Below are 26,430 nucleotides of genomic sequence, written 5' to 3'. Positions count from 1 at the left end.
AGGACAACAGCACCATCCATCATATCAAATTAATGTTGTTAAGTTGAATGTTATTTTTGTAGTTTTCTTTGTATTTATTTTGTAGCTCTTTTGGTTTATGATTATATAAGAGACATGAGCATAATGAGTTTAAAGCTAGATTTATTTTTTATATACTTAAGTAACATAATAAAAGTAACTAAAATTGATACTGGCCAGCTCGAGATATTTTTCTTTTAATAAGGGCCCTACCTTAAGAGACACTGTGATGTGTTATTACCAGTATAATCGTAATGAGAATTTAGTTTCTCCAAAGTTTTTAAGAGTATTCCTTCTATTCTTTTGTGCTGATGATGTTGCTAAGTTTTGTTTGCAAAATACTATTGAAAAGTCCTTGCTCTTTGGACCTCTGACCTTTATAATTTTTTCCTTTTTACTCTTCTTAAATTTTCCCTCATTAACCTGTAATTGGCACCATCCACAATAGCTTTTTTCTGTTGTGTTGTCATGGTAACAGATGCATCTCGAGCACTTCCAGAGTTTGGAGAAGTTGAAATCTCTTCTCTGCCAGATGGTACTACCTTTGAGGATATCAAGTCACTGCAGAGTCTTTATCGAGAGCACTGTGAGGTAAGTCTTTTCAAACATAGTATGAACACTTGCTAAGTTTTGCCAGACAACTTGCTAAAACAAAAATAATCAAACTTATTCCTAGAGGACAAAGTTAGTTCATATTTCTTTGAGCACAAATAAGTTAATTTTTCTTCTTGTCTCAGACTGGAGAAATGAAGACTGCAGGAAAGAGAGAATAAATTTTACTCTCTGTCTTCTTAGCCTATCTTAATATGAATCATGTAGTAATTCCACTTCTAGGTATTTATCCTAGGAAAAATGCTTACATATGGGTGAAGAGATAAGTGTACAAGGGAACTTATTGCATTATGGTTTATAATGCAAAAGATTAGTTTTAACTTCAATATCTAATAGGGAACTGAATAAATAAAATATGGTACAATCTGTAGAGTGGAATACTATGCAGCCATTAAAAAGAACGGCCAACTCTAAATGTACTAATATCACAAGCTCCAGGATTTATTTTTGAGAAAAGAAGCAAGATGTAAAACAGTATATACAGCATACTATTATTTGAATGAAAAGGAACTTGTATATGTATCTTTTCAGAGGAAAGAACAAAATATTAATGGTGGTTGCCTTTGTGAAGGTGACTGGGAGTTAAGGAAAGAGACTTAATTTTTCAACATCCACTTTTTACCCTTTGAATTTTACACCATAATTGTGTATTTCTATCAAAAATATTTTCTAGAAATGTTTAATAAAGCACTTTAGGTGTTCCTTCCAGGGATCATTGAGGTTCTGGTTTTGTTTGTTTTGTTGTTAATGAAGGTTTCTCTTGGTGTTTTCCATCCCTGCTCCTACCCCTTTTCTGAGTATCCCACATCAGAATTGGCTACATTGTCTCCAGGAGGTGAACTCTCAAGCCAGCAAGTTAATGTACCTGCCGTTCACCTGGCACAAAGGGCATAATGGATTGCAATAAAAGTTTCCTTAAGTGCCTCTCCTTTTGAAAGAGGAGTCTATTTAGAATTTAAGTAGCTTTATTCCAGGGCTATTTGTGATCTGTTTAGGAGTAAAAGGTAATCCTTTGGGATGTCATGGGCAGTCCTCCTGCCTGCTGACAATGCACTATGCAGTGCGAAGTCTCAGCTCATAGCATTCACAGATTTTTTTCCCACTCTAGAAATAAGAACTGCTTAAGTGAATCTGAGTGCTTGTCAAGGGTGCTAGATTATTAACAACCAAGAGCAAGTTCTCGCTGTATTACCAAACCGTGTGCCAGAAGTGTTTTTCAATGTGTCCTGCCAGTTCCCAATATTTCTTGGCATGATGAAAGATACTTAATATTAATTTCTCTTTGACTACTATGCTTTTCCCAATGTTAGAGAATTTCTGGATGATCCTTACATATCTAGAAGAATTCTTTCCTTCTACATGAATATCATGTTTATTTAATAAAGATTTATATAAAGATTCTCTAAGCAATTTCTCATTTCTCTGTGTTCAGGTGAGCCTGCTTTAAGCAAACCAGCCTATATAGATATAATTTGGATTTTTTTTTTGTTTCTCATATTTATTCAAAATATAAGTTGGAGCATGATTATTTACATTACTAAGAATGTATAGTAAGCTTATTCTAGTTGAAACACTCCCCCAATGAGATGAGAATATTCTTTGGATTACAACATTTTCATTAACATACCAATTTCCAGGAATATTATATATGAAGAGAAATGGACATGTATGATAATCAGTCTGTGTGGGAAGTGGCAGTCCATAGAATGATCCCCATTTATTTCAGAGTTACCAACATTCATGCCATCTCTCATGAGGCATAGTGGCATATATGAAAAAGAAGAATTCTCCTTATTTTTTCCTGTCAAACTTCCAAACTTTTGAAGTACAGGTTCCGAAGTCTCATATCCAGTCCTGTAAATAGTCATTTGCCCTAAGCCATTAGAATATGGATTTTTTAAAATATATTTGCCTATATATTTTGTTGTGAACATATTTGAAAGTAGGAGGACAAATGATAAAATGTTTTATTCATTTGTAAAACTGCCTCAAATGAGGCTGATGTGAATGTCCTTTTCAAAAGAATTATTTGAGATTGTTTAAAGAGAGAATTATTTGAGATTATTTAATTTGAAGAGATACTGAATTTAAGCTGCACTGAATTCTTGCTGTATTTTATTTTACATTTCCTACAGTTTATGTTTCTAAGAAAGATTAATATACCTATTTTGCCTGTTATTTGGAATTCTCACAATTGGTTTATCAAAGATATTTTGTATCTCTCTGATATTTTTATATCATAGTTTTGTTACGTAAGGAGCAAGTATAATTTTCCACACGTTGCTACAACAGTAATTTTTTCTTTTAGCACATGCATAGTGTTCTTAGAGAAGTTTCATAGGTAGAGGTATGTAAAGTATGATATAAGATATTAATGGTTGCCTCATTAACAGATGTCTCTTGGAATGTGCCTAAGCTATAGTTGAGAAAGCAGCTATAATAATTTGCCTGTTGAGAAGGTTTTGGTTTTGCCTGGGAGGAGGGACATCTCTATGCCCCGTACTTTCCTGGCTTGCACTTGGGTTTCTGTTGTTGCTGATATTAAAGAGTGAGGAGCGTGTTAATTCATTTGTCCCCTTCCCTCCATTTTCATTGTCTGACTACTTGGAACATTTCCTACTAGTTCCCAGAACGTGCCCGCAAACAGATTTGTTTAATGTTTGAGTTGGTCTCAGAGTGTTTTTGTATAGAACATCGCTTATTCTTTGTATGTGTCATGCATAGGGCCAGATCTACTCAGGTAGCACAGACTCTAGAATTATGAAGTTACAGTTTCTTCTTTTTGCCTAAAATACTCGGATTGTCTCTCTTGATTCCTCTCCATTGTCTCTTAGCTTCTATGAATTTTGTGGATCTGGACAGGGCTGTTTTACCTGTCCTTGTTCTCGATGCTGATGACATCACACACGTTATACTGATGACTTCCGTCTTTTATGCTCAAAATAATCACTGAATCATGTGTTCTTTGTACAAACAAGTTATTCATTGGTTTTATGACTGCTTTTATCTGAAGGCAAATTTACAAACTAATTGCCATGGCAGGGTGAAATTAAATATGATCATCAAGAGTTAATGAAAGTGGCAAATTTTAGCATCAAAAAAAAATTGTCCTTGATGCAGGTAGAGAATGGTTCTAGGAGATACAATTAAGGAGGAGGAGGAGTGAGGCTCCTGCCCCCCAGGTTAGAAAAGGGGATGGTCTTAAAGCTGCTCTCTAAAGGGATGTGCAGAGATAGGGTTGAATGGAAGGCGCTGAGTGACCAGGGAGATGGCCACTGTGCTCTTTTTCTGCTTAGACAGATGCTACCCTCTGAAGGCCAGCCTGACTCTGGAGTTTTTGCCCCAGCCTCTCCTTGCCTGGGAACACTCTGGAACCCATGGTCAGCAGCCTTAGACAGAGCTAATTTAGCCCTAACTCCATCTGCCACATACAAGCACCTCACACCCTTCACTTCTGCCCTCTTTGATAGCCAGTGGACACACCGAGCCCAGTGAGGGCAAAATTGAATTGAATCTGTTGTGCGCCCTTCCGGGTCTGAGAGTAGGAAAAGAGGCGGCAACTAGGGAGGCAGAAGGAAACAGTGGGTAAAGGAATGGAAGACAAGTAAGAGGAGAAAATGGAGAGGAGGAAGGGAAGCAAGCATGAAAATGGAGGAAAAAGAGAGGTAAAAGAGGGGGGGATATGAGCCCTTTACGAGAGGAGTACAAGTTATCCTGCTCACTCTTGCAAGAGTGTTTTTCTTTTTTTTTTCTAGCTAATCTCTTTTGTTTACCTACTTCCATTAGCAAAATTTAGTCCAGTTTCACCGGGTTAACTTACGAGCCCAAAGGTATCTTTACCATTTAAGTCCCGTTACGTCAGGCACTCCTCACACAGCCCCATAAGAAGTATTGTAAGGTAATACTGACAACCATTTTGTTTTTTAGGCAATATTGGATGTTGTTGTGAATCTTCAGTTTAGCCTGATAGAAAAATTGTGGCAAACATTCTGGCGCTATTCTCCCTCTACTCCAAATGATGGCACTACCATTACTGAATCAAGGTCAGAATCACTATGCTTTTCCAATTCACGTTCATGGCTGAGTAGATGTCACAGCTAATGAATTAGAGATATGTATACCAGTTGTGAACCTTACCTGATAACATTAAATGAGTAGATTAAAATAAACCACAAACTGCTCTCTTGAGGTTTCAGCGTGTATATTAGCGCCCATTTTTATTGATTTGGGGGACTGCGGTAGAGCTATTTCATCCTCACGGAATTAGTATCATATCTGCCTTTCATGCCGTCAGAAAGTATTAACCTGCACAGGCAGCTCTGGGGGAGTGTTATATATATCCAGCCGTATGGCACCAGTGCAATGGTGGTATAGTTCTAACCTCAGTGATATTTGATAAACTAAAACTATTTTTAAAGTCCATTTTCTTTTTTATCCTCATTTGCCATCTATTCATTTGCTACATTTATTCACACCAGCAATCTGAGTGAAATAGAAAGTCGACTTCCGAAAGCAAAGCTGATAACTCTGTGCAAACATGAGTCTATCCTGAAATGGATGTGTAACTGTGACCATGGGATGTACCAGGCTTTGGTGGAGATTCTCATCCCCGACGTCCTTAGACCTATTCCTAGTAAGTTAAATGCAGACAAGTACGGATGCTTTTGTTCTCATACGTTCCACCCAGGAAGTTTTGGGAAGTGACGCTGCAATCTAGAGTGATTCTCATCTCATTTAGATTTGCCGAAGAAAAAACATGCAACACAGACTATTTCATGAAAGCAGCCTAGAGCAAAACTGTAGTCAAAAGGGGAAAAATTATCTGTTTCCAATCTTTTGTTTTCTTTTTGATAGAAAAGACAGCCTGTAAATGTGACAGCCCCAATGACTGATTGCAAGAACACTCCCAGGCCAGTCAACCATGTAAAAATTATTCTACCCAAGGACACAGTTTCCTTCGTAAAGCCAAAAGTTTTTGAAATCTGTAATTACTAGGCCAACCCCTTTCGTGGTTGCTTTTGATTTGAAATGAATTTATCTTGGTTTCCACTGAAGTTGAATTCCTTTATAAAAGCATTTACTTTGTCATTTACAGCATGGTAAGAACTACAAGTGCAGTTTCCATTAACAGTAATGGTTAACTGGCATTTTGAGAGAAAAATCTATGTAACTACACAAGCATTGTATTCCCACCGTGAAGCGCATAGGAATTATATAGATAAGTTGGATTACTTTTTTAAGTGATGGTGCTTTTTAAACTACCTTGTAGCAAATAAAGCTATTTTCTGCTTGTGTCAATATAAACGCTACTAAGGATAGTTGTGTTAGAGGCAGTTGAAACGATTTTATGCCTACATCTTTATAAGCACATCCTAGTGACCTTAACTTTTAAAGAAATGGGGCAGAATTTCCACTCTACAGTGACAGTACTAAGGTAAAAGCAGTCTTTTAGCTTGTGAATTGGCAACCATGTACTTCAAGTACACTGTTCACAGTGGATTTGTGTTAAATTATTCCAGAAAATATTTAAATGAGAATTTAGTAGAAGAAAAGGTGAAGATATTAGCATTTGTATGTTTATACTTTATTTTTTCTAAATATGATAGACAACAGTGGAAGATATTACTTTCCTATGTTCCCCCACCTTAAAATATATGCTTAGACACTTATTTATGTATAATATTCAGTGAACACACACATAAATTTGTATAGAAATAAGTAAAAAAAAAAAATCCAGCTGTCGTCGTCTCACATTTTTATAAATTGCTAATGTTTTCCACTCTATCCGCACCAATTTTCCTGACTAAAGATTGATTAAAAGTGATGTTGTCATGGAAAATTTCAGTGTGTAAATTCGCTACTGATTTATGTTCCAGAATCTGATTTTCCTTGTTTTTGTCTTGCTCCCTGTGCTCTGAGCGATAATCTCTAGAGACGTTTAAGAGAAGTTGCATAGGATAGCTCATTAGCCTATGACATCTTGCCACCAACGTACAGCTTCTCTCATGAGATACAAGAAGAAATGTCAGGGAGCTCTTTCTTTTTTGAGGCAAATCAACAACATCAGTATTCATTAAACAAGTCTAAAACCTTTTGCTTCTATGTTAGCATCACAAGATTCGTGAACTTCACAGTTCCCTAGCTTAAATCATGTATCGATTTTAGTTGACTTTAAGCTCCATAATTTTAAGTAGACAATACACTTGACCTTTGCTTTTTGCAAATTTTGATTTAAAAACCAATTCTGTCAAGTAGTTTGTCTCTGCATTCAATAGACAACTCAACTTCAGGAATTTTCACACAAGTATAGTTTTATAGCTTCTCTGAAATTACAAGATACATTCATGTGCTCCCCTACGAAGTACATTTGGAAATTTAATTCCCATTCTATAATAAGACTTAACAAAATAAAGCTTAAAATACAGTTTAGGTATCTATCTTATGATTGTATGCATTTTAATATTAATCATGAGCAGGTTGGGACAAGTTAGCTTTGGAATAGTTTTACATTTCAAACCATCCATTCATGAGAAAAAGTTGTCAGAGTCAGTCTGCACAATTTGATCTGACATGAATCCCTATAGAGAGAGCAAACTTAATTTTATTTTTAAAAATTGTATTTTCCTGGCTACTAGTACTTCACTCTACCATTTACTGTCCAGATGGGATTCCTTTTTTTAGCCAAAAAAAAAGTCTGCATATCACACTAATTTAAAGTCAGCTTGAAGCTACTATATTCTAAAATACATTTATCTGAAAATGAAAAAAAGTTAAGTGTAAAGAATTGTATAAGAACTGAACTGGTAACACTTAAATGTACAATTATGAGTATACTTAAATGTGGCCCCAAATGTCATTTCATACAAAAAAAGCAAAAACTTAAATCACTTGATATACAAAGCATATCTTTTCATTTTATAATCTCACTAACATAAAATTTGTCTAGATAAAACAAGACCCATATAAAACATTTTTTAAAAGTAACTTTTCCTGCTTCTTGGTTTTTGTTTTTCAGATTAAATAATTATTAGATATTAATTGTAAAAAAAAATGCAAAATACAGATATCCAGATTGATTCTTGAAAACAATTTTGCCAACTTTCAAAAAGGGTTGTTAGGTATTTTTTCACTCCTTTTCATTTTCATTCATGCCTGCCCTCCATGATTCTAGTACATAATACAGCAGAAAAATATTTTTCTTTCTTTTTTCTTTTTTGGCTGAAGTGGGAAGCTTTGGAAATTTCAAAAGATCAATTCTCAGGAAATTTCCAACTCAATGTTTCCAGTAGATGATTCTCATGATTAAGAGTCTGCACTTCTTGACTGTTTTTCCTAATCAAAATTTAGCCATTTCAATCTCTCTTCTGTTATTTGACCAGTTAAATAACTCATAAAAAAAATAGTTGTTTATATTATTTGTTTAGTAAAATTTATATCTTTTGCAGGTAACTTGAGTAAGCTAAATTATTTCTAACCCTACTTTAACAAAAGTAATGGAGAAGCATGTCAGACTCATTTGAGCACAGAAAGAAAAATCAAGGAATTTAATCCCATCATTAACATTAATATTCTTGGGAGCCTTGGACAAAAATGTAACTTCTCTGTTTCTTTTAGTAGACTACAAATTATCATACCTACCCACATTATAGGAAACCCATGGAGATTAATTTTATGTGTGGGTGCTTCAAACATTTATTAAATGTCTAAAACTGCTCCCTACACTGTGGAGCCTTGGGCACAGATGATGTAAAATACTATTGACTGAATTACTTGTTGAACAAGAGAGGAATTTAGTCTTCTATTATACAGCAATCTCAGTAAGCAGATTCCTTCTTGTAAAATAGTTGTGGTCATACCTGCTGATGATGCTTCTAATCGTTTTATGACCACCATAAAAGCTACTCTCATGAGACCTCTCCCTATGTCAGATTTTGTCAGATATGTGAAGAATATGGAATGGACAATTTTAGGACTATCTTAAGAATATTGGTCTCTGTGACAGCACTTTTATCACACTGATCTTTTATCTCTACTGCCAAGTGAAATGAAGAATAGTTATCAAAAATTTTCAAGTCAGGCAATTTTAATTTTTACCTTACTTTTCAACAAGAGCAAGAGACAACTCCTCTAATTGATAGGTTCTAGTGTAAATAGATACATAGAGAAAGAGAGAAAGCTTTGCATTATTTTCTTTCTAATTAAGAAGAGAAAATAGATTAAGAGCTTAAAAATCAAAAGAAGAATTTGTAAAGAAAATACATAGCCTTTGAGCACAAAACTATTAATGAAAAATGTTTTGTCTAAGATAGACAATTCATAAGTATATTCACAACTGGTATATGTTGCCATAAGCAAAGATATTTGAACTTTTGCATTTCCCAACAAAGTGTCATAAGTATCTGGGAACAAAGAAGCTTTAAAAGAAAAAAGAAAGCCCAAAATATAATTCTTGGATGCTTTCAAAGTTAGGAATAACGTTCAAGTCTCGTAATGAGGACAATATAAGTTGTGTGCTATTTCAGATGTCATGTACGCCTGTTTTCCCTGATTCTAGCATGAAGGTTAATGTTCCTTTGTATCTTTTTCGTTCTGCTTTTATTCTTTAACATTTAGGTGCCTTGACCCAAGCCATTCGAAATTTTGCAAAAAGCCTTGAAGGTTGGCTTTCCAATGCCATGAACAATATTCCACAGAGAATGATACAAACCAAGGTACACTTTCATGTTTTTACTTTTTCTTTTATGTTTAGGAAATTGTTCTGAACTGTGCATTTTATATCTGTCCTATCAAATTATATTATGTAAAATGTTGATATTATATAGAACTTTTAAAACTGACTTTTATATTTGTATTTTATAACCATATAATAAAGAACTTGCACAAGAGATGTTTGATAATGCTCCTCTCAAAGAAACTTGAGAAGCATTGTTAAGTGTGGTGTATTTACAAGCCCTTTTCTAAGGCATATATTTCAGATTACTTAATTTCAAATATTAAAAAGAATAGCCTAGAATATTCAAATAGTTCTCATTTGAAGAAGTTTTAGACTTTTTATGTCCCCGGCTATACTTATTATATTGTGAAAAGTTCATGTAAATTAATATTCTTTTGCTTTTCAAGATGTTTTGTTTTTTTAACACTGGAGAATGCTTTTGTGAATCAAGTAATCATTTCTTAAAGTGAACAGTTGTCTCATTATTGATCAGTATATATCAAGAATGTGGATTATTTAGCTACAGATATAAATTCTAGTCTCCACTTCATCCCCTATTAGCCATATTACTTTAGGTTAATCTGTGAACATACCCCATGGCAAGATTGGACTGATTCTCTCTAAACTTTGGTACCATAAATTACAGTTGTGGCATGTTTTTTTGTCAATGACTGTATCTACTATCAGACTCCAACAATAAACCTTTTCTTTCAGTTTGGGGGCATAGTAATAGACTAAGGCTCTTGAAGCTGACAAGTCTCTTTGGGAACACAAGTAGTTCCCAGTTCTTTCTGCTTTGACTTAAGGTTTTCAATAACACTTTCTCTCAAAAACATACAGAAGAAAACATTTCATTGATATGCCCACCTTAGACTGTTACTCTAGAACTATGCTGTCAATACAGTAGGGGTAGCAACATGTGGCTATTTCAATTTGAATTTAAAATTTAAATTAAAATTTCGGGTCCTCAGTCGTACTAGCTACATTGCAGTTGCACAATAGCCTCATATGGCTAGTGGCTACCACATTTAGCAGCACGTAGGTAGAGCATTTCCATCATTGCAGAAAGTTCTCCGTGGCAGGCTATTCTAGAGTGCCATATTGAGGTGGGCAAAAAAAGGAGGTGCTGTTTGATTATGTTGGTCAGAGGAATGCTTTCCAACTTGCAGAGTCAGCCATATTTATAACAATAGTTCAGACAGCTGAAAGCACCTCCCTCAGAGTGTCATCAAAGTGGATGTGGTAGCCATCCAGCTGCTGTCCTGGCCATCTCCTTGATCTCCAGAGTTGATTTGGATGATTTACTTTGGTGGAGGGTGCCTTCTGCTATTCCTCTCTCACTGATGTGCAGCCTTTTTTCAGCTGAGCGCTCCATCAATGAAGACAGTGTAACCTGACAGAGGAAACAGCATATGGGTTATGACTGGCTGTTGTTATCAAAATGCCTGAGTTCATATCCCACCAACATAACATAGTTTCTGCATAACCTTGAGCAAGCTACTTAACCTCTTTTAAGTCATAATATGTGTCTAATAGGATTGCTGTGAGAATTGAGCAAGGTAATATATGTGAGGTGCTTAACACAGTGCCTGGCACATACTTGGTTAATATAAACCTCAGCATGGAAAAAAGAGTAAGACTGTTTTTTGAGGGTATGTGAACTTCCTCGAAGTTCCACATAGTCCTAAAACATCTCACTGGCAAGATAGAGCATACTTTGACCTGTGACCACCCTCTACCACTCAGCCAACTGACTGTTCAATCAGTTGCTTCTCATTTACCCATAGTGATTTAATACCATACCATACATTCCTGTAAGTATGTTAAAATGCTCATTAGGTGTACTGTGCATGTAACAAATTTCCATGAGATCATAAAATTTAAATATTTACCTAGACCTTTTTTTTTTTTTTTTGCATTATCTTTGATATCTTTCAGTGTAACCTGGTTCATTCAGGGTCTCAGCAGGAAACAAATGGTATATCCAAAAGGGGGAATAATTGAAGAGAGTTTAAGAAGGGTCCATTTCCAAAAGCGTGAACAGAGTTAAGAAAACCAAGGAGGTTTGGTAAAGCGCCCCAGGACTAGCAATAGTGGGAAGTCCTGACCATTCCTAGGCCTGAAAGGGGAAGAGGTGAAAGCTATGGTATTAGGAGATCCTCTCCTTCCCCCAGGACTGTGGCCTTAGAAAAGGAAGGCAGGCTCGGCCAAAACAGGAGAGAGCAGAGGTTGTGGGGGAATGAATACTTTGACCACTCTTTCTTGCCATCCTTCAGTCTCCTACAGTGCCTGTCATTGGCCAAACCCAGCTGGAAGCCAGAGTGTAATGGAGGCAGTTAATGTAGTTCATTCAGGTCAGTTTTCCTTGGCACAGAGCAGAATGGAGAAGGACGGAAAGTAGATTTTGAAGGGCAAATGGAGATTTCTTGGATAGCCCTTTTGCAGAAAATCAAATTCTGAAAAAGAGTTCTTCTTGTTGCTTGTGTTAGATAAGTTTATTAGGTATATGTTTGCTAATAAAGGCTATAAACACTAATCTTTCACCTCAAAATTACCGAGGTTGCTATAAAATAAAGGTAATAAGAGTGAATGTGAATGACAGCACAGTGAAAAGTATATTTTTTTAAATCTATTTAAAAAAGTGGGACTGTACAGTTTGGTTTTCCAAGTAAAAAGAAAAAAATTTTATTTGCCTAGTTTGTAGTTGACTGTCCTACAGAGAGTAAAAAACAAATGAAAGTCAACATTTTTCCTGCTTCCCTAGACAAAGTCATTTCTTGCTGTGGGTGAGTAGTTACTTGCGAGATTGGTTTAATTAATGCTGCGCTCAGATGTCGAGGAATGTGGGAGTTTGTTTTAGTCTTGACCTCAACCTACTCAAAAGGAAAATAATACTTGGTTTAGAGATTTAAATGCTATAATTTACAAGTAAGCTCTTTCACCAAATGAATTTGAAATAAGTATCAGAGGGAAGCATTTAAAATTTGGCAAGGGAATAAAGATTTGAAGATTGCAGTGGTTTCTTTTACTGGAGGGAAAAAAAAAATCCCGATTTAGTTGGCTTTCTTTCCAGGTTGCCGCTGTAAGTGCCTTTGCCCAGACTCTGCGAAGATACACGTCGCTCAATCACCTGGCCCAGGCGGCTCGTGCAGTGCTTCAGAACACCTCTCAGATCAACCAGATGCTCAATGACCTCAACCGTGTCGACTTTGCCAACGTCCAGGTACTCTGTTCTCTTTCAAAGTGTGTCTTAAGGAAGGACACTCAATTTTTTCTGCTTAATTAGAATCATCAAATTTCTTTTTAAAGTTTCATCAGTACACAGGCAGCATCTATATTCACAACGCCCTGAAAGAGGAGTTTTCCTCAGCTGTGGCTTTAATAAGCTCCTCGGTTTTGTGGTTAATGTCTGCTAAGATTTATAGTACGAGATGGCAACATATGTTACCGGAGTTTCCTGAATAGTTTATGGAGTAAGGACGATCACAGTCACTGAAGTTAGATAGGCAAGAGATTCAACTTTTCCATCTACTAGCTGTGAGATCTTGGGCAAGTTACTTAACTGCTCTGGGCTTTACTGTCCACACCTTGTAACACCTGTCTTAGATTATTGTTTACATATTTAGTAATACATAAAGCCCTTCGCACTGTTAAAACACAAGAGATATTTGTTTTTAATAATGCCCCATCTTGCAAGAACTAAGAGCAACTCTATTTCAGACTTTATTATAGGCACCTGGTAAATATTTGTTCATTTGAAAAGAATTAGATGCAGTGTGTTTGGCTATTTTGATCATCCAAATGAAAAAAATATATTTTAATCTTGTGATCAAGCTACTTGTACTATAAAGTACAGTTTAAAAAAATAGTTAATTTAGGATTATTATTATTATGGAATCCCAACAAATATTTTATTTCGGATACTAAAGTAATGAAGTTAATTGTTACCATATAAAAACAGTACCATTGCTCACTTGAGGTACAAGTAGCAAAAGAAAAAATACATAAACTGAACATAATCAAAATTAAAAACTTTTGTGCCTCAAAAGAGACCATCAAAAAAGTGAAATGGCAACTCATAGAATTGAAAAGCTTTTTGCACATCATATATCTGATAAAAAATTTGTATCTAGAAGGGCCAGCCCCATGGCCTAGTGGTTAAGTTTGGCACACTTCACTTCAGTGGCCTGGGTTCGGTTCCCAGGCGCAGACCTACGCCACTCGTCAGTGGCCATGTTGTGGCGGCAACCCACATACAAAATAGAGGAAAATTGGCACAGGTGTTAGCTCAGGGTGAATCTTCCTCAGCAAAAAAAAAAAAAAAAAATTGTATTTAGAGTATATAAAGAACTATTACAACCCAATAATAAAAAGACAGCCCATTTAAAAAATAGGAAAAGATCTGAATAGACATTTCTCAAAGAAGATATACAAATGGCCACTAAGCACCCAAAAACATGTTCAGCATCATTAGACACCAGGGAAATACTAATCAAAATCACAGTGAGATACCACTTCACCTGCACTAAAATGGGTATAATAAAAAAAGACAGATAATAACAAGTGTTGGTGAGGATGTGGAGAAATTGGAACCGTTATACACTGGTGATTGGCATGTAAAATCCTGCAGCCACTTTGGAAAACAGTCTGGCAGTTCCTCACAAAGTTAAACATAGAGTTACTGTATGACTCAGCAGTTTCATTTGTAGATATATACCAAGAGAAATGAACACATGCCCACCTAAAAACTTGTACATGGATGTTCTTAGCCACATCATATTAGCCACATAAAAGTGGAAACCATTGAAATGACCATTAACTGATGAATACATAAACAAATAGTGGTCTGTCCATACAATGGAGTATTATTGGGCAGTAAAAAGAGATGAAGTTCTGATACATGCTACAGCATGGATGAACATCATGCTAAGTGAAACATTATGCTAAGTGCAAGAAGCCAGATACAAAGGACCACATATTGCATGATTCCATTCATATGAAAGGTGCAGAATAAGTAAATCTTATAGAGACAAGAAGTAGATAGTGGTTGCGCAGGTCCTGTAGACTGGGGGATTGGGAGGTGAGAGGTAAGGAGTGTAGGGTTTCTTTTTAGGGAAATGAAAACATTGTAAAATTGATTGTGGTAATGGATGCACAACTCTGAGAATATATGAAAGAAGCCATTGAACTGTATACTTTAAATGAGTGAATTGTATGATATGTGAATTATATCTCAATAAAACTGTTAATAAAAAGCAATACCATTGCTTAAAGATAAACTAACTAATTACTCCATTTCCTAGAAATTTTTATCTGCAGTTCTAATCTAGTTTTATCATTTAAAATATATTAAAAAGTAATATTTGGGCTTGATTTATTTTAGGGTCTAGTTAATCAGTTAAGTTCATTCTGACTTTCAGGGATTGGGCTCAAACTTCTGATGTGTATAAGTTTTTCTTAAATCTGTCTTTCTGTATATTTATATACAAACACATGCAAATGCATAACCTTAATTAACAAGGACAAACTGTCTTAGGTTTACAAAACCATCAAGTTTACATATTTCAATGGAATTTACATTAACTGAGTTTAGTAAGAATATTAAAAGTTTATTGCTTTGGGCCGACCTGGTGATATAGTGGTTAAGTTCACACGCTCCGCTTCGGTGTCCCGGGGTTCGCAGGTTCAGATCCTGGGCATAGACCTACACACCACTCCTCAAGCCGTGCTGTGGCAGTGTCCCACATACCAAATAGAGGAAGATGGGCACAGATGTTAGCTTAGGGCCAATCTTCCTCAGCAAAAAAATAAGTAAATAAATAAAAATTCATATTGCCTTAAAACTTGTACTGTAATGTTCATTGCAAATCTTCATTCAGAAAAGATACCTTAAGAAAGACAAGTACTTTAAGAAAATTTGAAATAGTAAGGCAACTTTCTAATTTCAAAAAATAATTTAAGTTCAATAATAGAAGATATTTTTAGGAATGATTTCTAATAATATCTGAGAAAGATCTTAAATTTTGTTAACCTTATTTTCATTTGTGTATTTGTGTGTCTGCAATCTTATGAAGTATTTATAGAAATGAGTTCTTCCTGGTTATAAACACCAACTTTGACAACATAATTGCATCTAAATGGTCAACTACAGTTCTACTCTACTTCCCATCCTCTACTCACCAACTTTGCAGCTACCTTTTCCCTTCCTCTGCTCCCAGCTACCAAGTTTTTCTGAGTCCAGAAAAATCCTCTTTTCCTCATGCATTCAGGATAATTTTTCTATTGCAGTACAATTGGCTTTCTGTTTTATTTACGTGATAATATTACAATGGTATTGTTTTCTAATTTTTTTGTGTAAATGGATAGTTTTTCATCTACGTTATGAGCTAGATAGGTTTGGATGGGTTGATCTGATACCTAACTGTTGCGTATATTGGTGTTTCTGTATTTAAAAGACATTCTAATTTTGAAGCTACTGACTCCTTATTATCTTGGATATAATTTATTTGTAAGTTAAAAACATCTTTAATGTTCATCCTTAGCTTTTTCCGTTATAGAATTGAAATATCCAAATTCCTTTGACAGGGAATATTCACAGTATGCTGTGTTGTCAGTATATTTTCAATTTGAGAGTAGTAAAATGAAGTACAATATAAAGTAGTTTGAAAAGCCAGAAAAATGTCCTGTGGTTTCATTTCTCTACGTTTGGTTTTAGATTATCGTCTTCTCTTGGCAAAAGCTAACTTCCAAGGAAATAGTGAGTTTGAATTTATGGTAAGAAATGAAATTAAGTTCTTCCAGGGATACCAATAACTTCCTCCTCCCTGTTATCAGTGCACAAACACAAGAAAACAACATCCTCTACAATGGGTATAGAGTTTCAGTTCTGTAAGATGAAGAAGTTCTAGAGATCTATTGTACAATAAGGAGCATATAGTTACCACTCCTGTACTGTACACTTAAAAATTATGAAGATGATAAGTTTTATGTTATGTGTTTTTTGCCACAATAAAAAAATGCTTAGACATTAAGGAAAAAACAAAAACAACTCCCCCTATCCTTTCCTTGAGGCCCAAATTCTTCCCTGGGTAATGTCCTAGACTCTTAAATTGATATAAAATCTCTGGGAGTCACTTGACAGTGTATTTTGAAAGATCTTAACTATTATATAAATCTATCATACAGAAATAAGTGCAAAAGTAAGCAAAGAAGTAGTTACAAGATTGCTGATTTTTGCATTTTTCCTAATAGTAAAAAATTGGAATGACCATAAATGTCTAGCTGTATGGAATTGGTTACTTAAATAATGGTATATTTATGCAGTGAAGCAAATTCAATCATTGAACGATAAATATAGCTCTACATTTGCCTATTTGGAAAGATAGTTATCATTTATAGTTAAGTGAAACTAAGCAGAATATCTAGTAGAATTTATAATATGATCCTTAAATTAATCTTATTTTATTAATTTAAATTTAATTTAAATATTAAATTATTTTAACTATTTATATACACATAAGCATATATTGTGTATGAAAAGTTTGAAAGGTATATACCTTAGCATGTTGTAGTTATCTCCTAGTGTTAGCATTTTAGATATTCTTAATATTTTGCTCCTTTTTGCTTATTCGTATTTTCAATTTTTCTATAATCATATTTTAGTGTACTTAAAACATTTAAAAGTGATATTTAGGAGGTAAAATCTGGAAGACTTTATAACTAATTAGATAAGAGAAGGATAGTAGATGGTTTTGTCAGCTGGAAATATAGAAAAAACTATGTTTCCCTGGAGAAATAAAATGAATTGAGTTTGGGCATTTTGTATTTGAAGTACACCCCTGGTTGAAATGTCTCTTGAATAGGTAGTCTTATCCTCGGAGAGCATATACAATAAAAGCTATAACACCCTTTTCAGAAAAATACACACATATTCACAATGTTTTAGATATAGAATTAGGACCTTCACAGAATTCTATCTTGAAAATATTATCTGGACTCAATGATTCCAGCTTAAAAATTCTTGTCACATTTTATTTCTCGGATATTATACTTCTGGAAAATGAGGCCCTACAAAGATTAAATGATGTCGGTTTAGTTGATTCAGGCCCTGTATTAAAATCCATGTTCTCTGACTATCAGTCAAATAATATATTACCAAATAAGTATATTCTGACCTTGAGAGTATAGTTTTTTTTTTAATCTTAAAAAATACAACATAGCACTGGAAACATCATAAAACTTTTGGCATCCACTGAAAAGTAGCTTTTAAAGTTCCTATTTTAATTAGTATTACCAAACAAGAAACTTCTTAATCAGAACCAGAAGGAAAATGGTAATAATCAAATTTCTTGGCAGGTAGCATGTCTCCATTTTCTCAGAAGTATTTTTGTTGTTGTTGTTATTGTTGTTTTCAGTTCTGTGAATTAATTTGGATTCATAGCCTTGCGTTGGTAACCCTTGAGGTTTCAGCTCCCAATCTGTAAAGCTCATATAGCATATGCTCCTACCTAGTACCATTCAGTGTTTGTTTCTGTTCTAATCCCAAGGGACCACTTTTAGCCAATTGAATCTATTTATCCATCTGACTGATCCTAAATCTTCTCAGATGAATTGGCTTTCAAGTTTTATCTGGTTGGAGAAAAAAAAAAGAAAGAAAGAACTTTCGAAGGCAGTATAAAAACTGAATAGCATGAAAGATCCTGCGTACTGTAGATTCAGGCTTCTATTTTTCTTAAGTAATCATGTATTGTAGTCTTTCACACAGACTAGCTAATGTAGAAAAACCAAGTCACGCTTTTGTGTCACATCCCTTTTTCGTGCAGAAAGGCGATGTTAAGTTTCTTTAACAACCACAAGTAGTAGTCGTTCATTTTCTTAATTCATTTAAATTGTTTGAATCTTTCATTCTAATTTCCCATTCATGCATATGGATTGTGTGCTGGCATTCAATGAAAAGACGCTGAGTGGGACTTTTCCTTTGCTTTCTGTGTACTGTCCCAGGAGCAGGCTTCCTGGGTGTGCCAGTGTGATGACAACATGGTTCAAAGACTAGAAACAGACTTCAAGATGACTCTTCAGCAGCAGAGCACCCTGGAGCAGTGGGCTGCGTGGCTTGACAACGTGATGATGCAAGCACTGAAACCCTATGAAGGGAGACCCAGTTTTCCCAAAGCTGCCAGGCAGTTTCTGCTAAAATGGTCTTTCTACAGGTATCGCCTCAATTTTCCCTAAGCTGTATTTTGCATCTTCTGCAAAGATGTGTGTATGTACATGTTTCTCAGACAAAAGAAAAACAAGGACTTTAGTTTGCAGAAGCTCTCTGTTGTGATTATCTGCAACCCAACTTAATGATTACAGCGTCATGGAATGGTACGAGGAGGTTTATGGAAAAAAAAACTTGCTGCTAAGAAAAGAAAGCCTCTTGCTCAAAGCCCTAGAATTCTCAGATGGGAACATCTGAGATTCCAGTCCAGATAACGTGTTCAGCTGCAGTCAGAAAAGGGCTCGAGCCCTCCCTCTTGCAGACTTACGTTATTTAGGCTTCTTTCTTGAGGCCTCAGCACCCCTCTTCTTTTTATTCTCTGGTTCAGTGATTCTCAAACTGTGGTCCCTAGACCAGTAGCATCACTGTCACTTGGAAACATGTTGCAAGTGCAAATTTTCAGGCCCCTTTATCAAATCTACCTGAATCAGAAACTGCGCAGGTGAGGCCCAGCAATCTATGCTTTTTAAAAAGTCATCCAGGTGATTCTGATGTGTGCTCAGAACCTTCTATTTAGTTTCTTAATTTGACCCATTACAACTGTTCTCAAACCTAGCAGCACATCAGAATTAATGTAAAAAAATAAATAAAAAATCCTAGGTACCTCCCAAAACCTACTGAATCAAAATCTTGATGGCTAGGGAGTAGTGATTGGGAATAGGGGTAATTAGAAATTTTTTTCTTCAAAAAGCTTACCCCTGGTGATTCTAATGCATAGCCAATTTAATATCCAGTAATCTAGTAAACAGTACAAAATGAATCACTTTTTGACTAAAATAATATAGATATAAATGTATGTTCTTGTAGACATAGAAGAACCCCAGAAGAGAAAGGTTTTCTGATCATTGGTATGTGATATCAAATGTTGGGATGAGCTGTTGACCGTAGGTCTGCCCTAGGGGTTAAAAGCAGAGCCTGTGTGAGTGGCATATATACCATATATATGTAGGATGGAATAGACAGATGGAGTTCCATTTCATAAGATAAGTTAGGTAAGTTATATTTTTGACCCTGGCATTTGTTCTTGTGGTGGGAGTTATGTTTTTGCTTATTTAGATAAAGGTGGCTCCCCTGGCTCAGGCCTAAAAGCCATATCTGCCTTGAGGCTTAGGCAGTCCCTTATTTAGAGCCTATGCAGCCATGCACGTATCAGAAAGCAGTAGCCACAGGACATACCACTGACTGTGGCTGTGGGCACACTGTGGTCATCATCTAGACATCAGTGATAAGTCCAGAGCTAGTTGTGAGGAGAGAAGGTATACAAGAAGTAACAGAGTTGAGGAACTAGGAGTGCTTGTGAACCCAGTAAGCCCAGACTATAGGATTTCCATCTGGTTTTGACCACCTTGAAGAGAACCAGAGATCTTTTAATTATGATAGTAATTGCTTGGTTTTAATTTTGACTTCTTTCATTCTCAACTGATTTGGTCTAAGTCTTATTTCTTTCTTCTCTCTCTTTTTTTGTTTTTTGTGAGGAAGATTAGCCCTGAGCTAACATCTGTTGCCAATCTTCCTCTTTTTGCTGAGGAAGATTGGCCCTGGGCTAACATCCGTGCCCATCTTCCTCTACTTTATAGGTGGGACGCCTGCCACAGCATAGCTTGATAAGCTATGCGTAGGTCCACACCCAGGATCCAAATCTGCAAACCCTGGGCCACCAGAGCAGAGCGCGACAACTTAACCACTACACCACCAAGCTTGCCCCAAGTCTTATTTCTTAAACTGAAGTAGAGCTGTAGATCCACCTTGTATGTCTAATTGAGAGTTAAATTATCCTTACATCCTGAAAATAGTTTTCTAGTGTCTAGCCCAGGGTCAAATGCAGTGAAAGAAAGCCTGCCAGTTTTGTGTTGTTGTTTTGTTTCTGGTTTTGGAATGGAATAATTCCCCAGTTCTGTCTCTCATATATTTAGTACCTTTAGCCCATGTGACTGGAGAAGCACCTTATTAAGGTGCTGTCTAACTCTGTGACCAACTGGTATGCTTCACTAAAGCCAATGCGAGGTTTAGATCTGGGCATTAATGAGAGATGTGTTGATGAGAAATGTAAGTTTTCCCTCGATACGTAAGGAGTATTTGGAAAACATTGTCACAGTATTCTAAAGTAGATGTAGCAACAGTAGTAGTAATAGTAGAATTCAAAAACTTAATTTAGAAATACTTCTTAAGAAGATTTCAGATATTTTTCCCATTTGCTTGCAAGTTGATTTTTTATTCATCCATTTTTTTCCACAGAAAGTCATATACATGGTATATGTGCTTTATGAATAATTGATGAATCAGAACTTATACTAGCTGGTTATTCCAAAACCTGTATGCCCAAAAGCAGAGTGCATCCTCTGTATCAGAAAAAGCAGGGTTTTGTTTTTTCTTCTTACTGCTTTTCATATGTTGTAATGTCAGACTTGCCCCTACTCCTTCCTGTGGGTTTTTATTTTTCTGTATTTAGTTGAAATACACCCTTGGAACCTTCATCTCCACAGAGATCTGTTGCAGGTATCTTGAAAGGAGAGAAAATTACTTACTTGTATTTCTCATTCTCTGCAGATATACAGACCCAGTAGATCGTCACTTGCCTGCCCTCTGTCCTCCCTGAGTTGGGGATAATTGGCTTGTTATTGTTAGACACTATTATGATTATTATTTTCATTTCAAAAGGACTTGAAGGCCTACAGTTCAGGGCCACAGAAGGAAAGGCACATTCAGACAGATACATACCTCCTGCTGGTAGGCAAAGTCAATAGCTTAGAAATTTAAGAGCCTTTAAAACCTAAACTGTTTTTTACTAAGGTATAAGAATATATTGAGTAATGAAAACTGCATTTACAAACTATCAGAGAAGCAGAATTACAGAGTATTTTTTTTAACGTTTTTGGCATTGTAATAAGAATTTGGCAGTCGCGTACGCAGACCCTTCACATTCTGAAGTTGGTTAATCTCATAATTTCTAAAATTCTGTGTATATATTTACATGCATAGGACTACAGAAATAGACTGGCTATAGAAGTCATGATAGCTGCAGTTGATATATTGTTGCATACACCATCTGCTTCAAATGGCCGTCTCTCCTTGCCTAACCTGGCTTTGAATGGCTACTGTTGGCTCCCTGAGAGGTGGAAAAAAATATGACTGCCATTCTTGGGCAGAAATGGAGAAGTTATGTCAGCCAGTTCTCAGCTTGTGTGTTTTGTGGATAACAGAACACAGCATTCCTCAGAGCCATCCTGAGGGTCAACCAAATATCCCATTTTTAAAGAACGTAATTTGTGTCTTTGATACAGTGACTTGAAAGGTGGCACAGGGAACCTAGTTTGTCTACAACTGGACAATATGTAAATCTTCCATAAAGTAATACTCTTTTGGAATCAACTGTAAGCAGTGTTTGAAAAGAGAGTTCACATGAGGGTCACAGGTGTGACCTTCTCACCTTTCTGCTTAGGAGGGGTGTGATGTGTCCCAAATACACGAAGAGAAGTGGATTGAGTATCATATGTTAGGGTATCTGTTTCAGTTTCCACACCATGACTTATAAAGATAAATACACAAAGGTATTTCTCATCTATTATAAAATAATTAACATTTATAACTCTAATTTTAAAAGGAGTTGAATGCATGGTAACTTAGCAACATGAAATTCAGTGGAGTCAATTTTGCACCATATCTTATAGAAGTATGAATCGGATAGTAGGTTTCCAATTAAACTGTTAATTGTGTCATTTAATTAATACTTGGCTTGTAGGGCAGCAACCCAACACAGAGAGAATAAAGTAGACATAGCATTAATAATATAATTCAACTGATTCTTTTCTAAACATATGACAATAATTTCATGGCATGCTTATCAGTATTTTTAAGAAATAACTAGGTGTTATAACTAAAGGCCAGCAGATTTTTTTCCAACAGAATTTGGTATTACACGTACATTTCATGCTTGAAATAAGGTGATTGCCTAATTGTCCAAAAGTTTCCAAAACACATAGAATAAAATTCGAAGACCTTATCATGGCCTGCAAGACCCTCCGTGGTCCAGCTACTAGTGACCTCCAGACCCTGTCGCGTATTCTTCTCTTTGCTCACTGAGCTTCAGCCACACTAGCCTGGCTATTCTTTGAACATGTCAAGCATAGTTCTGCCTCAGAGTCTTTGCATTTGCTTTCTTTCTGCCAAGAAAGCTCCCTTCTTCACATGGCTGACTCCCTCACTTCAATCCAGTTTCTGCCTCAGAAGGAATTTTCCTGACACCCTAACTGAAAATGCCTACCCCATCACTCTCCATCCTCTTGCCCTGGTTTATTTATTTATTTTTTAATTGAAGTATAATTGACATACAATATCTATTAGTTTCAGGTGTACATCATAGTGATTTGATATTTATATACATTATGAAATGATCACCATGATAAGTCTAGTTATATCTGTCACCATACAACATTATTACAGTATTGTTGACTATATTCCCTATGCTGTACATTACATCCCCGTAACTTGTTCCTTTTATAACTGGAAATTTGTACCTCTTAATCCCCTTCACCTATTACACCCAGTCCCCCAATCACTCCCCTCTCTGGTAGCCACCAGTTTGCTTCCTGTCTCTGAGTCTGTTTCTGTTTTGTTTTGTTTATTTGTCTGTTTTGTTTTTTAGATTCTACATATAAGTGAAATCATAACGGTATTTGTCTTTCTCTGTCTGACTTATTTCACTTAGCGTAATACCCTCTAGGTCCATCCATATTGTTGCAAATGGCAAGATTTCATTTTTTGTGGCTAATATTCTATTGTATATATATACCACATCTTTATTCATTCATCTATTGATGGACACTTAGGTTGCTTCCATATCTTGGCTCTTGGACCACTATCTTACACCATATATGTACAAAAATAAGTTCAAAATGGATTAAAGACTTGAATGTAAGACCTGAAACCATAAAACTTCTAGAGGAAACCATAGGCTCTTTGACATTGGTCTTAGCAATACTTTTTTGGACCAGTTTCCTCAGGCAAGGGCAACAAAAGCAAATAAACAAATGGGATTACATCAAACTAAAAAGCTGTTGCACAGCTAAGGAAACCATCAACAAAAAATAAAAGTAATCTACTGATTTATTTTTTTCATAGGATTTATCGCTACCTAACTTTATATTTTTGTATCTACTTGTGTATTGTTAGCCCTGAGCTAATATCTGTTGCCCGTCTTCCTCTTTTTGCTGAGGGAGATTAGCCCTGAGCTAACATCTGTGCCCATCTTCCTCTATTTTGCATATGGGACACTGCCACAGCGTGGCTTGGTGAGTGGTGCATAGGTCCGAGTCTGGGCTCTGAGCCCGCGAACCCTGGGCCGCTGAAGCGGAGCATGCGAGCTTAACCACTGTGCCACCGGGCTGACCCCAATCTACTTGTGTTTTTATCAACTGTTTCTCCTGGAATGTGAGCTCCATTGAAACCAAAATTTTGTCTGACTTTTTCTAGAACAAGATACTGGCACAGAGTAGGATCACAATAAACATCTATTGAATGAGTGAATGTGGATTCTCTTGGAAAAAATAGTTGACTTTGTGTTTCTAGAATAATATCAGAAAGCTACTCAATATGAATATTTTCCTTAGTCATTTATATGCTTTCAGGGTTATTATATTTTAAGGGAAATATAAAGGCCTAAAATTTGATGTAGAAGTATATATATAATTCATTCTGTGTCTGTGATATTTATTGTCTGCAAAGATTTGTTGACATTCACGTGACTCAGGATTGTTTTTCTATATTATAATAAATGTCATCTTTTAATAAACATTTTTTATTATGAAATTAACATGTGCTCACTTTAGAAAATCTGCGAAATACTAAACTATACAAAGAATAAACTTAAATCATCATCATTTTAATACCCAGAAGTAACCTCTGGTAAAATATTTTCTTTTAGTGTTACATAAAATTAGGATCCAATTGTTTACCATAGTTTATTATCTGTGTCTTTCCCTTACCAAATTTCCTTTGCCATTGTATCTTGAGCATTTCTTGTCGTTAAATATCTTCATAGACGTAATTTTTAATGTCCTCACAATATTCCATTGTGTGTATGTCTCATACATTTTTTAAATGTTCCCTTTTACCATTATTCTTGAGCATTTAAGTGGTTTTTGGTTTTGTAATGCAAGTGTAAGAAATACTGTAATGATTATCTTTGTATAAAATTACACATGTATGTTCAGATAAATTCTGGTAAAAGGGTTTGAACTTTTTAAGGTGACTTAGACTATTTTAATGAAGTGTGCTATTTCAACACTAATAAAGTATTAAATATTCCCATTTATTTAGGGGTAAGATTTTTTAAAGAACTGCATAGATAGTTTTTATGTTAAATGGGCTCATATTATACATTTTACTTCTGTAACTTGATATTATGTCATAGACATCTTTCCATGTTACTACCTTTATGTCTGATCTACCTCACTTCTTTAAACTATTGCATAAAATTCCACATATGAATGAACCATAATTTGTTTAATCCACATCCTACTAATGGATATTTAGTTTTTCCCCCTAGTTTCTCACTAGTATAAATATTGCTGCAATTAAAACTATCTCTGCTCAGTGGTGTAAATTTCTAGAATTAGAATTGCTAGGTCAAAGGATTTGTGCATTTTTAATTTTGACAAATATTGCCAAATATCTCTCCACAAAAGTTTTGTGCATTTATACTCACAGAAACAGTGGATGAGAGTTCTTTTTCTCATGCCCTCTGCAACACTGGATCTTTTAATCTCTTACAGTACTATAGATGATATATCTTACTTAAATTTGCATTTCTTTTAATTTTGAATAAGATTAGTCATATTTTTGTATATTTGTTAGCCATTTGTCTTCTCTGGGCTATATTTTAAATATTTGCTGTCTCTCTTCAGCAAGAGAGATGTGATTAGGATTGCTTAATTTTTCAAAATTATTTACTTCACAAGATCAAGTTTGGATTAGTATGGGTAAAAGTGTTATACAACATTTTATTGTTATTTTTGTGTTGTTTTTGCTTTTGCTTTTTAGGTAGAGGAATCTCTGCCTTTTAAATTTTTTCTATAGGAAAAGGAATGTTTAATTTCTAATAGCTATTATATTTATATTATTTTTATAAATGGTTGATGTGTCACTGAATTTTAGGAAAAGCATGCATAGAATTATAAACAGAATATTGTCATATCTTTGGCATGTAAATGAATGTATTAATCTATTTTTAGTGATTCACTTATAGAGTTCTAAACTCTAAAGAATCTTTCACTAGAACTACTGTTAATGACAATCAATATATTATTAACTCCAATACATGTAGTAGTGTGGAAATGAGTAGTTTTTTTAAGATCTCACGTCCATTATCTCATTTGACCCTCCGGCTAACCTTGAACCTTAGAAAGTTAAATGACATGCTCACAATCAAGATCACATAGTGGTCAGCGTGGGTCTGTCTAACTTCACACCCATGCTTTTTTTCTTTTTAGTAAATAGATCCATGGAAATAAGAGATCCTCTACCATCATTGTATGGTAGCCCCCTGTTCTTGCTACCGTAACCAAATGAGAGTGAGAAGCTCAGCTTCTCCTGTTTTGTATATTATCATCACAATCACTTATATTTACGTAGTGGTCTGTTCATTCATAAGTTTATTTCATATCGTTGGAATCACATGTAAGTTAGATAAGACCAAAAATATCGCTTTCATTTTCACCCAAGAGGAAAAACAGTCTCAGAGAAATGATTTGTTTGAGGTCAACACTGAATTAATGAAGAGCCAGAATCAGAATCCAGGGCTTCAGAGTTTCAAATGTACAGTGATAAC

The 26,430-nt window shown here is 35.3% G+C and overlaps 1 protein-coding gene across 4 annotated transcripts in view; it reads left to right on the top strand.

Annotated features, from left to right (window-relative positions):
* RFX3 (regulatory factor X3) overlaps positions 1 to 26,430 on the top strand; it is a 272,176-nt gene that overhangs the window by 217,250 nt on the left and 28,496 nt on the right. For all 4 annotated transcript variants that reach the window (XM_087444544.1, XM_004440659.3, XM_087444541.1 and 1 more), the window contains 6 exons: positions 497 to 609; positions 4,558 to 4,673; positions 5,109 to 5,263; positions 9,244 to 9,341; positions 12,417 to 12,566; positions 18,344 to 18,552. In XM_087444544.1, the coding sequence (XP_087300670.1) occupies positions 497 to 609; positions 4,558 to 4,673; positions 5,109 to 5,263; positions 9,244 to 9,341; positions 12,417 to 12,566; positions 18,344 to 18,552 (841 nt within the window). The remainder of the gene's footprint in view (positions 1 to 496; positions 610 to 4,557; positions 4,674 to 5,108; positions 5,264 to 9,243; positions 9,342 to 12,416; positions 12,567 to 18,343; positions 18,553 to 26,430) is intronic.

This window comes from Ceratotherium simum, chromosome 20 (genome assembly GCF_057802395.1).
Source record: "Ceratotherium simum simum isolate JZ-2026a chromosome 20, ASM5780239v1, whole genome shotgun sequence".
Taxonomy (NCBI): Eukaryota; Metazoa; Chordata; class Mammalia; order Perissodactyla; family Rhinocerotidae; genus Ceratotherium; species Ceratotherium simum.
Note: the sequence above shows the minus strand (reverse complement) of the source record. Positions and strands in the feature narration are given on the sequence as shown.